The sequence below is a fragment of the Cydia splendana genome, chromosome 3 (assembly GCF_910591565.1).
Source record: "Cydia splendana chromosome 3, ilCydSple1.2, whole genome shotgun sequence".
Classification (NCBI taxonomy): Eukaryota; Metazoa; Arthropoda; class Insecta; order Lepidoptera; family Tortricidae; genus Cydia; species Cydia splendana.
Window position 1 is genome coordinate 3,575,888 of NC_085962.1, and position 14,826 is coordinate 3,590,713.

At 39.6% G+C, this 14,826-nt stretch overlaps 1 protein-coding gene across 1 annotated transcript; it reads right to left on the bottom strand.

Moving 5' to 3' along the window:
• Positions 1-8,594: 8,594 nt before the first annotated feature.
• On the bottom strand, positions 8,595-14,444 carry LOC134806245 (carboxypeptidase Q-like). The gene is made up of 3 exons (XM_063779474.1): positions 14,185-14,444; positions 10,257-10,386; positions 8,595-9,750 (listed from the first exon to the last, which is right to left on the bottom strand). Exons 1-3 carry the CDS (start codon positions 14,385-14,387, stop codon positions 8,653-8,655), a joined length of 1,431 nt encoding a protein of 476 aa, XP_063635544.1. The 5' UTR covers positions 14,388-14,444; the 3' UTR covers positions 8,595-8,652.
• Between the last annotated feature and the right edge of the window lie 382 nt (positions 14,445-14,826).

Here is a 14,826-nt window from a genome sequence, read left to right on the forward strand (position 1 = left end):
GCAAAGGAACGTCGAGTTGTGATGCAGCCGAAAATGCCCGAAAGCAGAGAACGTAATTTACTTTCTATACGTCCCGTTTGCACTAATATGCGAGTGCGAGCGAGATGTATAGAAAGTAAATTACGTTCTCGACGGCGTTTATGTCAGTGACAAACTGATGGTAACCGTACTGTTGGCATATACACAGCGTATGTTTACATTCCGTTCACTGATATTTACCTTCCCTTATAAATTTCAATACATTTCAAATTTTCCGAGACAATACGTTTAGCAGGTGATAGGCATGACAATGGTTTGGTGAGACGACAAAATGGCGCAGATTTCCTGATCATGTTTTCTGAAAATAACGCTCAAGCCTTTGTTATGAAGACAATGCATTTTATTATAGAGATTTGTAAATCTTTGAATTTCTCATTTTTAGGAGTTGACTCAGCTGTTTAGGTTCTGCTAAATAAGAAAACAAAAAATTTGAATACGTACCGAAAGTCTTTGGTAGTAACTTAAGAGCGCTATTACATTTCGGCGTTGAGCGAGTTTAGGTATTTTACGCGCTGCGGCAGGCCGTGCGAGCTCAGTATGCCGATCCCTTCTACCACACTCGCACTACAATGATGGATTAAACATTCTTGATCCTTCGCGAAGCATATTGAAATCAACCATAACAACACTAACTGTACTTAACTTTTAAAGTTCTAAAACTGTTATTTGGTAAGTACGAAAATACTAAATGCAGTGCAAATGTACATAGGGGCTGTTCATAAATTACGTCATCTATTTTTGACGATTTTTGACCCCCCCCACCCCTCAAATCATCCAAAAATCAAGCTTCGGATGAATCTGTTTCCTCCTACGTCATGTTACCATCATCCGATGTCCAGACCCCCCCTCCCCACTCCTCCCATTTGAAACGACGTAATTTATGAATAGCCCCATACTCGTACTTATGAAGGTATATTACTCGAAAGAAATTATAGGTACCTACTCGCTTATTTACATGTTTCGTCATTGCATTTGGTACCTATAGGTTGTAAAGTTTGTATCAACGAGGGTTTAAAAACGAACTGGTACTGAGGATCTGATGATGATTAAGGTGGTCACGGATACCAATCAACCATGTAGTAACATGATTAGGCTCGTTTGATTCGTCTCAACAAGATATTTGACACTGAAGATACACAGGGTCTGATGATGGAGCTGGAAGGTGGCCACGGGTACCAGTCTATCATGTAACTAAACAACTTCGTGTTTGGGCTCGTTTGATTCGTCTCAACAAGATCTTTGGCACAAGATAATACTCAGGGTCTGATGATGGAGCCGGAAGGTGGTCACCGGTACCAATCAACCATGCAACTAAACCACTTCGTGTTTAGGCTCGTTTGATTCGTCTCAACAAGATCTTTGACACAAGATAGTACTCAGGGTTTGATGATGGAGCCGGCAGGTGGTCACCGGTACCAATCAACCATGCCACTAAACCACTTCGTGTTTAGGCTCGTTTTATTCGTTTCTATAAGATCTTTGACACAAGATAGTACTCAGGATCTGATGTTGGAGCCGGAAGGTGGTCACCGGTACCAATCAACCATGCAACTAAACCACTTCGTGTTTAGGCACGTTTTATTCATCTCAACAAGATCTTTGACACAAGGTAGTACTCAGGGTCTGATGATGGAGCGCGAAGGTGGCGACGGGTACCTGTCTATCATCATCAGCTCCATCATCAGACCCTGAGTAGTATCTTGTGTCAAACATCTTATTGCGACGAATCAAACGAGCCCAAACACGAAGTGGTTCAGTTACATGGTAGACTGGTACCCGTGGCCACAGTCCAGCTCCATCATCAGACCCTGAGTACTAACTTGTGTCAAAGATCTTGTTGCGACGAATCGAACGAAGCCAAACACGAAGTGGTGTAGTTGCATGGTTGATTGGTACCGGTGACCACCTGCCGGCTCCATCATTAGACCCTGAGTACTATCTTGTGTCAAAGATCTTGTTGAGACGAATCAAACGAGCCTAAACACGAAGTGGTTTAGTTGCATGGTTGATTGGTACCGGTGACCAGTCGCGTGCACAGAGATTTGGGACTGGGTAGGCAAAATTATATCAGAAAACCGGGCAAGTGCGAGTCGGACTCGCGCACGAAGGGTTCCGTACCATAATGCAAAAAAAGGCAAAAAAAAAAACGGTCACCCATCCAAGTACTGACCCCGCCCTACGTTGCTTAACTTCGGTCAAAAATCACGTTTGTTGTATGGGAGCCCCACTTAAATCTTTATTTTATTCTGTTTTTAGTGTTTGTTGTTATAGCGGCAACAGAAATACATCTGTGAAAATTTCAACTGTCTAGCTATCACGGTTCGTGAGATACAGCCTGATGACAGACGGACGGACGGAAGGACAGCAGAGTCTTAGTAATAGATCCCGTTTTACCCTTTGGATACGGATCCTTAAAAAATGAGAGCTACTAACTCACCAAAAAAATTGCGTGATGGTTTTCATTTTGTTGTCAAGTCTTTTCAATTACTTACTTCTTTTTTTGGCTAAACGAAAGCTTCGTAAACGCATCATTTTTAATAGTTTGCACACACACACACCCACCACAACTTTCACAGTTAAATTATCCATTTTTTCACTAATCGCACTTTATAATTTCCGGCAACTGTTAACTGTTATCTCATAAACTCACCAAAACAAACAAACAATGGCGACCGAATAAAAAATGAAAATAAACTTAACCAAATACTGTAAACGAATAAAAAAATAGTCTCGTATTTGCACTAAATTACCATAGCAAATGCTACTTTTTAAAATAGTCACATAAACATCGGAACTATTCGGAAACTTTCGGGCTTCATTCGTTTAGGTTTGGTACGAAAGACACTGCCTATTGCGTCTAAATGTGTGCGTTACTTGTATAATTGTGTGCTCGTACTTATAGGAAGGCCCACTACACTGTAACCGCGTAACGACGAAGGCACACATAGAAAGATTTAGACGGAAATGTTTTCTGTCTTTGCCGTGCAAGGCACGTAGCGGCGCTAGTGCCGCGTGGTGTAAACTTCGTCGCGTAGAATTATTATAGATGATGACTTGATGACAAAGCTTAACCGGTAGATGGAGCGCTTATTAATTTTTAGAATGTTTTAAGTTATATCGATTACTGATAGTACGATCAAGTATAAATTAAATTAAGTAGTTTAAGAGGATAGACATCGGAATTATAGTAGGGTAGGCAGTGCCTTTTTGCCTTTATGAAGTGCACGCCACTGCCGGTGACCACCTTCCGGCTCCATCATCAGACCCAGAGTATTATCTTGTGCCAAAGATCTTGTTGAGACGAATCAAACGAGCCCAAACACGAAGTGGTTTAGTTGCATGGTTGATTGGTACCGGTGACCACCTTCCGGCTCCATCATCAGACCCTGAGTACTATCTTAAGTCAAAGATCTTGTTGAGACGAATAAAACGAGCCTAAACACGAAGTGGTTTAGTTGCATTGTTGATTGGTACTGGTGACCACCTTCCGGCTCCATCATCAGACCCTGAGTACTATCTTAAGTCAAAGATCTTGTTGAGCCGAATCAAACGAGCCCAAACACGAAGTGGTTTAGTTGCATGGTTGATTGGTACCGGTGACCACCTTCCGGCTCCATCATCAGACCCTGAGTACTATCTTGTGTCAAAGATCTTGTTGAGATGAATAAAACGAGCCTAAACACGAAGTGGTTTAGTTGCATGGTTGATTGGTACCGGTGACCACCTTCCGGCTCCATCATCAGACCCTGAGTACTATCTTGAGTCAAATAAATACATATAGAATGTCAGGTCGTTTCAAATATTTTTAATCCTGTCCGGTAGTTTATTAAACTGTACCATTATAAATTATAATACTATAAAAACAGTGCTAGGATCAAAGTCTCTCGTTGCGGTTTACACGCACACAGTATAGCGTTTTACACGGCGCCCGCCGCACACAATGATAAAAAACCTCGTCGTCGCCGTTGAAAATGTGCGGAGCCGACCGACACACGTCCTACCTCTACAAACTCTGCCGCGGCACTGAGCTGGCGCAGCGCGCGTCATCGGTAATATAGAGTAGTTTTCAAAAAATTGCCAAAAAATTATAGTAGAATTTCATAAACACTAATGTATACCAACAGCATAAGCAAACGTTGCAGATTGCTTGAGTATGAAAATGACTTCGATATTAAGTAGATTTTCGTAGGAATTGACACTTGTTTCGGAGAGAAAATCGAGTTCGTTTTACTTTGATTTTCTCTTTCTCAAAGGTATGTAGGAAAAATATAGTTTGATATGCCTAAAGTACAGGGTATTAGTAACACAAAATAGCCAGGTTTAGCAGAGTAAAATTCTCAACATTTCCAAATAAGAGCTCGCCATTCAGTGCTTCACGGGGTTTTTCGGAAACGACCATCAGAAAAAAAATCATTACTAATTTAATAAGTCCTTTTTCTAATATTTACAACGATATTTATAAAGATAAGAAGACGCTTTTACTGGAACAAGTACTCATTGTTTCTAATAATGAGCGCAAAGTCCTGAATTTCGTCGACTAGTATCATCAATTTTGCATTATTTCGACTTTTCTTGTAAGAGCGCTCTTAAGTTCTATTAATTTTGCAGGGCTATCAGTTAGCCGCGACCACGACCAGTGAAACCTGTGTAAAAACGTCGGTAAATAAAGGTAATAAAATAAATTCGCGATGTAAATGTGATTTTAATATGTTATTTATTTTTCGGTTAAGGAAAACAACGAAACCCAGTGTAATATTCACCTGAGTTTTCCGCTTGGAGATGAGAGTCGCTTTCGTAAAATTATCTATGCTAAATCTTGAGTAAGGTCGCTTGTCGAAATGACATTGTCAGCCATGTGCTTGTAAACATTTTTCCGTGCAGGGAATTAGTTTTTCTTTTTTTTTTTGCCAAAATAACTGTTTATATTTTGTCACGGACTGCTCTGAAATATATGTATGAATCCGTTTTCCGGGAAAACATAGATTGTGTCACAAGGGAGCAAAATTACAAATGTTTACGGCAAAGGCGTACTCCTCCTAGGGCGAGGGCCTAATCCTGAACGAAGCGAAGGATTCTATAATAGAATCCCGAGAGTAACGCCTGGAAATAATGTTGCTACCATGTGACATGAGGGAATTATTATGTTACAAAAAATTATTTAAGCTAAAAAAATATTATGCATAAAAAGATAAAAATGTGTCCTAAAATAGAAAAGTGCCACTTTGATCCCTTCTATCAGGGAAGCCGTTAATAGATCTAATTCCAATATGATACTGATCGGATACTGATCTGTCAGCAGTACCGTCTTTACCATAAGGGCACACGGGGCCCGTGCCCAAGGCCCCCATCCTCAGGGGGCCCCGAAGGACAGACAGTAACAGTATAATTATTTGATTACACATAATAAATAGAACATCATAGTAGAAAAATATTAAAATATTAGTTTAATTAGCTTTCTTTACTTTCCAAAAGGGCCCCAAATTCTTATGTGCCCAGGGGCTCCAGCATAGTTTAAGACGGTCCTGTCTGTCAGTGTCAAAAGTGATATTTTTGGTTGAAAGTTGCAATAATACGCAATTCAGCACGGGTCCTGTAAAGGAAATTGGAACCATCTCATATTGGAATGATGTCAGATCCATGTTAGAACAGTATCACATTAAGTATATGGTTGGGTTTGGCCTGTAATCTGTTTCCTCCCGCGGACGCTCTGGCTGTGGAATGAGCTCCCTTCCGAGGTTTTCCCGAGGGTCTACAGTATGGTGTTCTTCAAAAAAGGAGTGTTTAAATCAGTATTAGGAGTGTACAGGTTTTTAAAAGGTCGGCAACGCGCATGTAACACCTCTGGAGTTGCAGGCGTCCATAGGCTACGGTGACTGCTTACCATCCGGCGGGCCGTATGCTTGTTTCCCACCGATGTGGTATTAAAAAAACGGGTTGCACTCCGGGAGTGCCGACAGAAGTGAAAACTCAATGACTAGTCCAAAATGTCTGCAGCACTATGTATAATTGACCCATCCTCCTTTCTATTGAAAAACTTTAGTTCCGAAATTGCTGGTCAGTGAGCTTGTTTAAAATTCGAAATTCAAATTTGTAGCAATAATTGTTGAAAATTCGAATAGAAATTGTAAAGTTACCTTGCAGACCTCGCATCTAAATATATGCTGGTCATGATATTTTGAGTTTTATTCACCAATACTAGAGTTCACTTTTATTAGCGATTTCATCATGATGTAGCTTTATTGAATTATATTTGAGTGATATAAAGTTAGAATGTAACTGTGAGATCCTCGTATTTCAACCCGTACAAGATTAGAACCTTTTTCATGTAATGTCATTGAGTTTTTCTTTATTGATTTAAATGCCATCTAAATGAGTGGCCATCCAAACGTTACGGTTACGTGATCACCTTACGCTGTTTTGAGTTTATCATTTTTTCCTGACCTCAAAAAGTGCCCAGCGCCGCTAAAGAAGTTTTCACTTCAAAAAGTTTGTATTGGCTTCTCGGCCGACCATCTTGGGCATAGCTCCGCGTCCGTGTGTGGCATTTCCAATATTATCCCAACGAGCGTGCCTGGACGCGTCACGAGGGAATTACGGTTACGCTGTTATCACATTTACTGTTGCAACATTATATACAGCTGCTTTGACAATAGGGAAGATTACGCGAAACTCTGCGTAGGGGGCGCCACTACAACAATCCATCACAATCTGAGGGTCTACAGCGAAACAAGAAAATCACAATTTCGTTATCTAACCTCTCTACCACTCTTGCATAATCGACCGATAAAGACGCAGATAGAGTCAGACCGTGAAAAGTCTGCAGCGATTTTGATAGCCCACGCAGTGCAAGTGTCATTTTAAACGTCATACTTCTATGAAATTATGACGTATACATAACACTTACACTGCGTGGGCTATCAAATCCGCTGCAGAATTTTCTTGGTGCGACTCTAACTAAATTTCGAATTTCGCGTTTCCCGGTTTCCATTTGTGAACAAACCGCCTTATTGATGCATCAATGTCATATTTTATTATCTTCGATAACTTGTCATAAAACAGTTTAAGGCACAGTATGTATAAGTTACTCTATGGTTTAAGATAGGCGTTAGTGCTGCATTCTGGCGGCATAACATTGCAGTAAGACGGTATTTGCTTGATAAAAATAAGTGACGTTCGCCGCCGCGTTACTGCCATATCCGCATATGACGTTCAATCCGTCACTTTATGAAGGAAATTGACAGTGAGTGGTGTCTTCATCAAATACCTATTCATAAAAGTTTAGATCAGTGGGTTACTTATTAATAGAAATTAAACTGAACACAATTGTTCCGAAAACGAAAGCACCGTTTATTAAATTAATAGCGTGACAGCTGCTAAAGAGCCGTATACTTAACGTTATATTAGCTGTTTTTGGCTGGAAACGACGAAACAAGTAATTAATAGCTCCCACCTGGTGTACTGCGTAATTAACTCATTTTACAACCTCATGCTAGTACGAAAACAGAGAAGTAGGACATTATTATTTTGTAAAAGTTACTATATAACACTGTCGCAGGCAAATTGTTTCCGCTGATTACAAATGGCGTCATAATTTTACAAAAGTTTTCACGTTTGTTAAATGACGACGCCGTTTGTAAAATTGCCGAAGGCAAATTGTAAAAAGTCATTTTGTAAAATACCTGCAATTTGCCGCGGCATTTTGGTCGAATTAGTTCTTTAATTTACCACCCGTGGCGCTGCTCATCAACACTATGAAAAATGCTGGTGTGTCCATCAAATCTGCAGGTCGTCAGACCTATTACGGGAGTGTGGGACGGGGGAGGCTTTTGGATCTGGATGGCTCCGGCGCTGCGGAAGAGCAGCCCTTCCGCCCTCGCGTGACGAAGCATCTCCCCCTTTGCCGACGCCTAAAAAGACGACGCTGTTTGTAAAATGCCGAATCTTACATTTTTTCTGCAACAACACCACAACTTGCAAACAGATGGCGTTAGTAGTGCTATCTTCCATTATTGTGGCTGCGATAGTTACGCCGCTCACCGAGATATATCTCTGCCTGTATTTTATGGTGCTATCGTTAACTTAAGGACCATCGCGGCATAGTTGAGGTTACTTTATTGGTTTGAAGTCTTATGAGCGCTTACTGCGAAGTGCTGTGTACGTTCTCAAATGCCACCTAAGATCGTTAGGAGTGGCGGGGCAGTGCTCGATCACAGACTCATAGTGGATATTATTCTTTTAGTTTATTCACACACCTTAGAGCGGCGTGTAGCGACATCTATGCGTACCGTTAAAGTAGTAATTATACGAGCTTTTTGAGATAAATCATAAATATAAGAAAACAATCAGAGAAAGTCATAAAGTACATTATTTAACCATACTTCTCTTTTTCATTTTTCCAGCATAACTTGTGTACTGTAACTTACTATTTTAGTTTCACTGTGATGTGACCTGTCTGCAGCATGTGCCGACTTTACCACAATAACTTCAATATCGTCGCTAATTCAATTAGGAGTTGGTGTTTATTTGCATATGTTACATAAGGAAATAAAAACAAATTGTCTGACGACTATCCTTCATTTGTTACTAAAATACCCACGACAGAATTAAGCACAGTTAAACTGCTTTACTTTTACGAGGAATATCTTTTTTCATATCTGCGATAACGTATGAAGCTGCCGTCCAAAACGCGGCACAGTCAATGACATCTATCTTATTCAAGACATTCAATGTATCCCCTTCACTATGGTGGAACCAGAAATATCTCTCATTGTCATTCATTAATGATGCCCCAGGCACCCCTTTATTGATAATCAAATTTATATCCGAACCCGGGTAGTCGTTTTCCTTTAAATTGTCTGTTGGAGAAAAGAGTTTAAGTACTTCTGCTAAAAGACACTGAGCTTCTTTTGAACCAGCTACCGTTAGACCACGAGGCTTAAAAGTACCTTCATCTGATTCCATGATAAAATCAATATTATTAAGCTCATTTATGTGTTTTTTTAAATATGCTTGAGCACCAACTAAACCAGGTTCTTCAGCTGTCCATAAAATAGCACGCAAAGTTCTTCTTGGTCTTAAATTTAAGTGGTGCAAAGCTATTGGAGCTAGCCAGCTGATGATCATTCCACCTCCGTCATCCATAGCTCCTTGCCCTACGTCCCAGCTATCAATATGTCCAGAGACAATCACTACTTTATCAGAATCTTTACCTTTTACGTCTATGATGGTATTCCGTGACTTTTTCATATCAAAGGTGCTGAACATTTCAATTTTGAGAATAATCTTTTCACCTTGATTCTGAAGTCTGTATAACAAATCCGCATCTTCATGAGTAATTGCTGCTGCTGGAATTTTTGGTACTTTATCGTCATAATACTGAGCGCCTGTATGAGGGGAGTATATAGAAAAGGGAGTAATTGATCTAACCAGAGACGCAACTGCACCTTTTTTAGCTGCTTTAGAAGCACCTTGTGATCTATATTGCACAGTGTCTCCGTAACTAATGTAAGGTACATCGTAAACTACTATTTTCCCCTTAATATCATCATTAGCTTTCTGATCGAGTTCTTGAAAGCTCTGAACGACGATCGCTTCTGCCGTTATCCCTTCCTTTGGAGTACTCACGCTGCTTCCGAGACCAATTACTGCGATATTCTTTTCACGGGGTGAGATCATTGACACTGATTCATGTCCACGAACCCAGTGTGGTGCCTGCAATATATGATAAATATGTATGTATGTATTACATGATTATTCTTAGAAATTAACATGTTGGTTCTACGGGTGTAATATTTGGGACAGTAGAATTTTGTTAATATATGAATCAACTTTTTCTTGTCACTCGTTACCATGGTTACATTCTCCTTAGTCACTCTTAAACTCTATTTTTATCGTATTTAATTTACATTCTAGCTCAGTCATTGCTCCAAAATCTTTCCCCCATTTCTTGTTTAAAAACAAGCGTCACTACGCTTAGTGGCTAAATTCCACTACAATTAATGGGATTACTTTATTTGGCGCTTTTATACTAATGTGGTCGACATCGTCTACAATTTGGATTGCGACCAATATATGATTATGACTATGACCGTTACCTAAGATAAAATATAAAAGCTCCCATTAAATCTCTTAGTCCCCCGCAACCCTGACAAAGGACCAGAAATCCTGACATGTCAAGCGAAATCCTGACGCATGTCGACCCCATATAAGATACCTACGTCTACTTCTTCAGTGGTAACATCTGTTACTCCATGTGCTCTCGTTAGATTAATCATGTGATCAATAGCTTTCTCCAATGTCTGTGTCCCGGACGGACGAGCACCAAATTTATCCAAAAACGCTGCAAATCTGGAACAACCATACAATGGTAACAAAAAAAAAACAATACGAAAATTTTTGTGTAAAACAATACAAAAAGTTATGCCCCAGAATACAATTACTGGGGATCGAACCAGGGACATTCCAACTTCAAAGCGAATGTTTATAGGTTTTGGTTTGGGTTAAAAACGTTTGGGAAAGTTGCCGTTGGCTCCTCTGTGGACATTACAATAGTTAACGATTAAGGTAGCTACATATAGTTTTCTAAGACTTTACTTTACGACGTCTGGCTTCAAAAATTGCGGTTAGACACATTAGATCAAAATTACAATCCCTTTTTGAACCAATACAGTTAGGTTTCGGCACGAAAGGTGGGTGCGAGGCAGCCGTCCATGCCCTAAGGACCTACATTTCACTCGATGATTGCGAAATTGTTGTCAAAATTGACGTTAAAAATGCTTTTAATCCGGTTAGTAGAGACACCTTGCTGACAGAAGTTAAGGACAAAATTCCGGAACTATACAATTACCTTTTCTTTTGCTATTCAGACTCATCTAAATTAATGTACAAGTCACATGAATTATCTTCCGAGGTTGGCTGTCAGCAGGGTGACCCTCTCGGACCAGCAATTTTTAGTTTGGCTATAAATCCAATTATCAAAAATTTAAAATCAAAATTCAATGTGTGGTACTTAGATGACGGAACCCTAGGAGGTGACGTGAATACTGTACTCTCTGATTTGTCTTTTATTAAGAGTAGTTTCGAAAATATTGGTTTAGAACTGAATTTCAGTAAATGCGAACTCTTTATTCTTCTTGTACTTTGACCAACTTACAACCCAAATTTGACGATCTGACTCCCAATATCAAATCAGTAGACAAGTATCTCTTTGCCTCCTGGGTTCTCCTATATTCGAAGAATCTTTTCCCGATTATATTTCTAACTCCATAACTAAATTCAAAAGTCACACGGATCGCTTACTCGAAATTAGCCCTCATTATGCTCTTGTGATTCTTAAATTCTGCCTTTTTGTCCCTAAATTTTCGTATGTGCTCCGTTGTTGTCCTTTCTGGAAACATCAAAATTTATTGTCGCCCATAGATGATTTGATCAAAATTAGTTTAGAGACGATTCTAAACATTCAGCTAAGTGAGCCTTCCTGGTCTCAAGCGTCCCTCCCCATTCGGTTTGGAGGTTTAGGAATTCGCAAAATTTCCAGTGTGGCTTCCCCAGCCTTTTTGGCGTCCACTCATAGCACGTCTGGTCTCATAGGAAATATCTTAAGGGCTCTGCCCACAAACTGTGAGATCGCGGGCTTTGAGGACGCCAAAAATGCTTTTAAAATTGCTTGCCCAGGCAAACAATTTCCAGACAACCCAAATTCACAAAGGAGTTGGGATAATGTTTACTGTGATTTAACTTACAATACTCTCCTAAACAACTGTACAGGTCCAGACCGCGCGAGGCTTTTGGCGGTCGGAGCCCGGGAAGCCGGTTACTGGCTACATGCCCATCCTTCGCCCAATACTGGTAGGTACTTTCTTGGATCCGGCCTCCCTTAGACTGGCGACTGGTTTGCGACTCGGGGTTTCGGTGTGTACGCCACACATATGCTCTTGTGGCACGGACGTGGACCGACTGGGACACCACGGATTATCTTGTCAAAAAAGTGCAGGCCGTTTTTCGAGACATGCGTCGCTTAATGACATAGTCCGTCGGTCTCTTGCCATCATCAATGTGCCTGCTCTTCTTGAGCCGACTGGCATTATCAGAGATGATGGCAAGAGGCCCGATGGAGTGTCCTTAGTCCCTTGGAGCTTGGGACGGATGTTGGTGTGGGATGCTACCTGCGTAGACACACTGGCACCGTCCCACCTCCAACGAACTACTGTAAAAGCGGGCGGAGCGGCGGAAAGCGCCGAAATTCTAAAACGTAACAAATATAAGAGCCTCGGTAGAGAGTACCATTTTGTACCATTTGGTGTTGAAACTCTAGGTCCATGGGGTCCCAGCGCGCATAAGTTGTTCGCAGAAATCGCGAAGCGTCTGGTTGACGTAACTGGTGACCGAAGAGCTGGCGGCTACCTCGCACAACGTATCAGCATTGCGATACAGCGAGGAAATGCCGCCAGCATCCTTGGTACAATGCCTCAAGGGCCTATTTTAGATTTAAGCTAGTTATTAATTTCGTTTAGTAGTACCACTGTATATATATTGTATGTAAATAAATGATTTAAAAAAAGACTTTGATCATACCAATTTTGAGAAGAAGAAGTAGAAACATGTGTTTAACGATAAGTACGAAAATTAGGCTCTATGATGTCTACAGGAAAGTTCCGTAAAATAAAAGGTCCGCGTAACTTTAATTCATACCATCTCATACAAAAAAAGTTTTTGACCCGTCTACTTTAACTAAGTCAGTTGGTAAGAAGTTATTACGGTCAGCTAATTGATTAACTCAATTAGGTAAGGTAAGGTGGGGTAAGATTATCACCGGGGTAATACTATCACTATCAATCCTCATACTGTTTGTCTTGCCACGAGCAAAATAAACTATGTTGAAAACCAAAGAGTTTTAACTTTAAATATTACATAGATACGTAACGGTGTTTTTTAAAAGTCCGTTAATATCAAGGGCGCATTCCTGAGCTTAAATTAAATAACTTTCTCAACGAAACCGGTATTCTAATTAACTAAATTTTAGAGATAATCGATGATATTTTTATGCCCCTAACTATGTCAGTCTTATCACTCTTATCCCACCACCTTATCTATTGTTTTCCCATATACTAGTGATCCCTCTAGTTATCCTTTTTGAAACATAAAATCACGAAACGTATTAAAATTATTATAATCCCATCAAATTTAAATCGAGTGCTATTTGATATAACGGCCCATTAGAGGAACGATTGGGTTTCATAGCGTCCTAAATTCCCGTTCTCGGACGTTAAATATTTTACGGTATCAATAAAGTATACCTTGAATATAAAATGTTAATTAAAGAGCTTTGCCTCAAAAGATTTTTCATTTATTTAAAGTGTAAGTTAGTTAAAAAACAGCGCAGAATGATACTTAAAATAAGTTTTTGGCAAAAAAATATATTTTTCGTACAAGCTTTTAACGCTGACTGAACTTTTCTTACGACAGACAACGAATATACATCGAGACAATTCTAAAAAACCCTAACACAATTAGGTTGCGTTGTTTCATCACAGAGTTCCTATAGTATGGCCACCTCCTGTCTCCATCATCAGATCAGTTCGACAGTACCAAATTATTGTATTGTCATCAGAACTACATACAGCTGCCAATTTTCATGACGCTACGATCCTTGGAAGATGGTTAAATTAGTTACCTTAGATTCCATTACATAGTTAGTTACATACAGGTCGACCTAATAAAAGCTTGTTAAAAACACATACCTATTTTCAAGAACAAGATTTAGTAAATTTGAAGCAGTTTGAATATTTTTCAATTCATAAAAAACTTAAATCTGTTTTGGTTGCAAAGCGTGCTAAAATCACATGTAAACATTGCATATATTTAAACTTGTAAAATCAATATCCTCTCTTTACCAGTCAGATAAAATAAAGGTAAACAAAAGACAATTAATGAACGAGCGAATTAACGAAACTGCACTAACAAACTTACTAACAAAAATAAAAGCGGAAAAAATCACTGTGTTGGAATTTCAACCCACCACCACCGGATCGCTAGCCCGGTGCTCTGCCATCTGAGCTACCAAGAGCTTACCCAATACAGCGAATATTTCCACCATACAATAGCAAGTTCGCAGCCGTTTCTGCTTGACAAAATTAACAAACTTACTGTTCAAACATTCTCTCTCCCAATCCTTTATTCTTGATCTCGTCCATAATTGCCTGCGTCACATTTTTATAAGATGCTATATCGTGTACAATTTGAGGGTCCAAGTTACATTCACTTTCATCATATCTGGTTATGATTGCACCGTCTATATTAATTAAGGTTAAAACGAAGAAAAACACTGATATATACATTTCGGTCAACATTTGGCCAGAGTTAGCCGTGTACTAGATAAAATGTTAATCGTTTGCTCGTAGTGATGTGCCACGGATTATTTTGTTATTTCCTGTATCAGAGAATATTATACCTACCTCTTATCCCTCTTTTTTAATAGACCAAATAGTACAAATAGACCAAACATGGGGCCAAGTTCGACATGTACGGATCTATATCTGAATCCCTAAAGTCTTTTCTCCTATCTTTGCATTCCCTAATATTGTTTGTCATAATGATCAGTTGTCCTAACACTAAAAACCCTAATTTTGTTTTCCCTAACCTAACTTAACCTATCCTAATGTTATTAAGCATATTTTATTTTTTGCGAGGGTCGCAGTTCTAACCCTAACCTAACCTACTTTTGTGGCAGCAAGTTCTAAAACCTAACCATTTTTCAGAACCTTACATTATGGAAAATAATCGATATGA

Bases quoted from the DNA above. Each gene is read 5' to 3' on its own strand.
- LOC134806245 (XM_063779474.1), bottom strand. From the start codon at position 14,387: ATGTTGACCGAAATGTATATATCAGTGTTTTTCTTCGTTTTAACCTTA. The intron at 10,387-14,184 runs GTAAGTTTGTTA...TGGTTGTTCCAG, and splicing joins GGAGAGAGAATGTTTGAACA to ATTTGCAGCGTTTTTGGATA. The intron at 9,751-10,256 runs GTAGGTATCTTA...CATATATTGCAG, and splicing joins TTACCACTGAAGAAGTAGAC to GCACCACACTGGGTTCGTGG.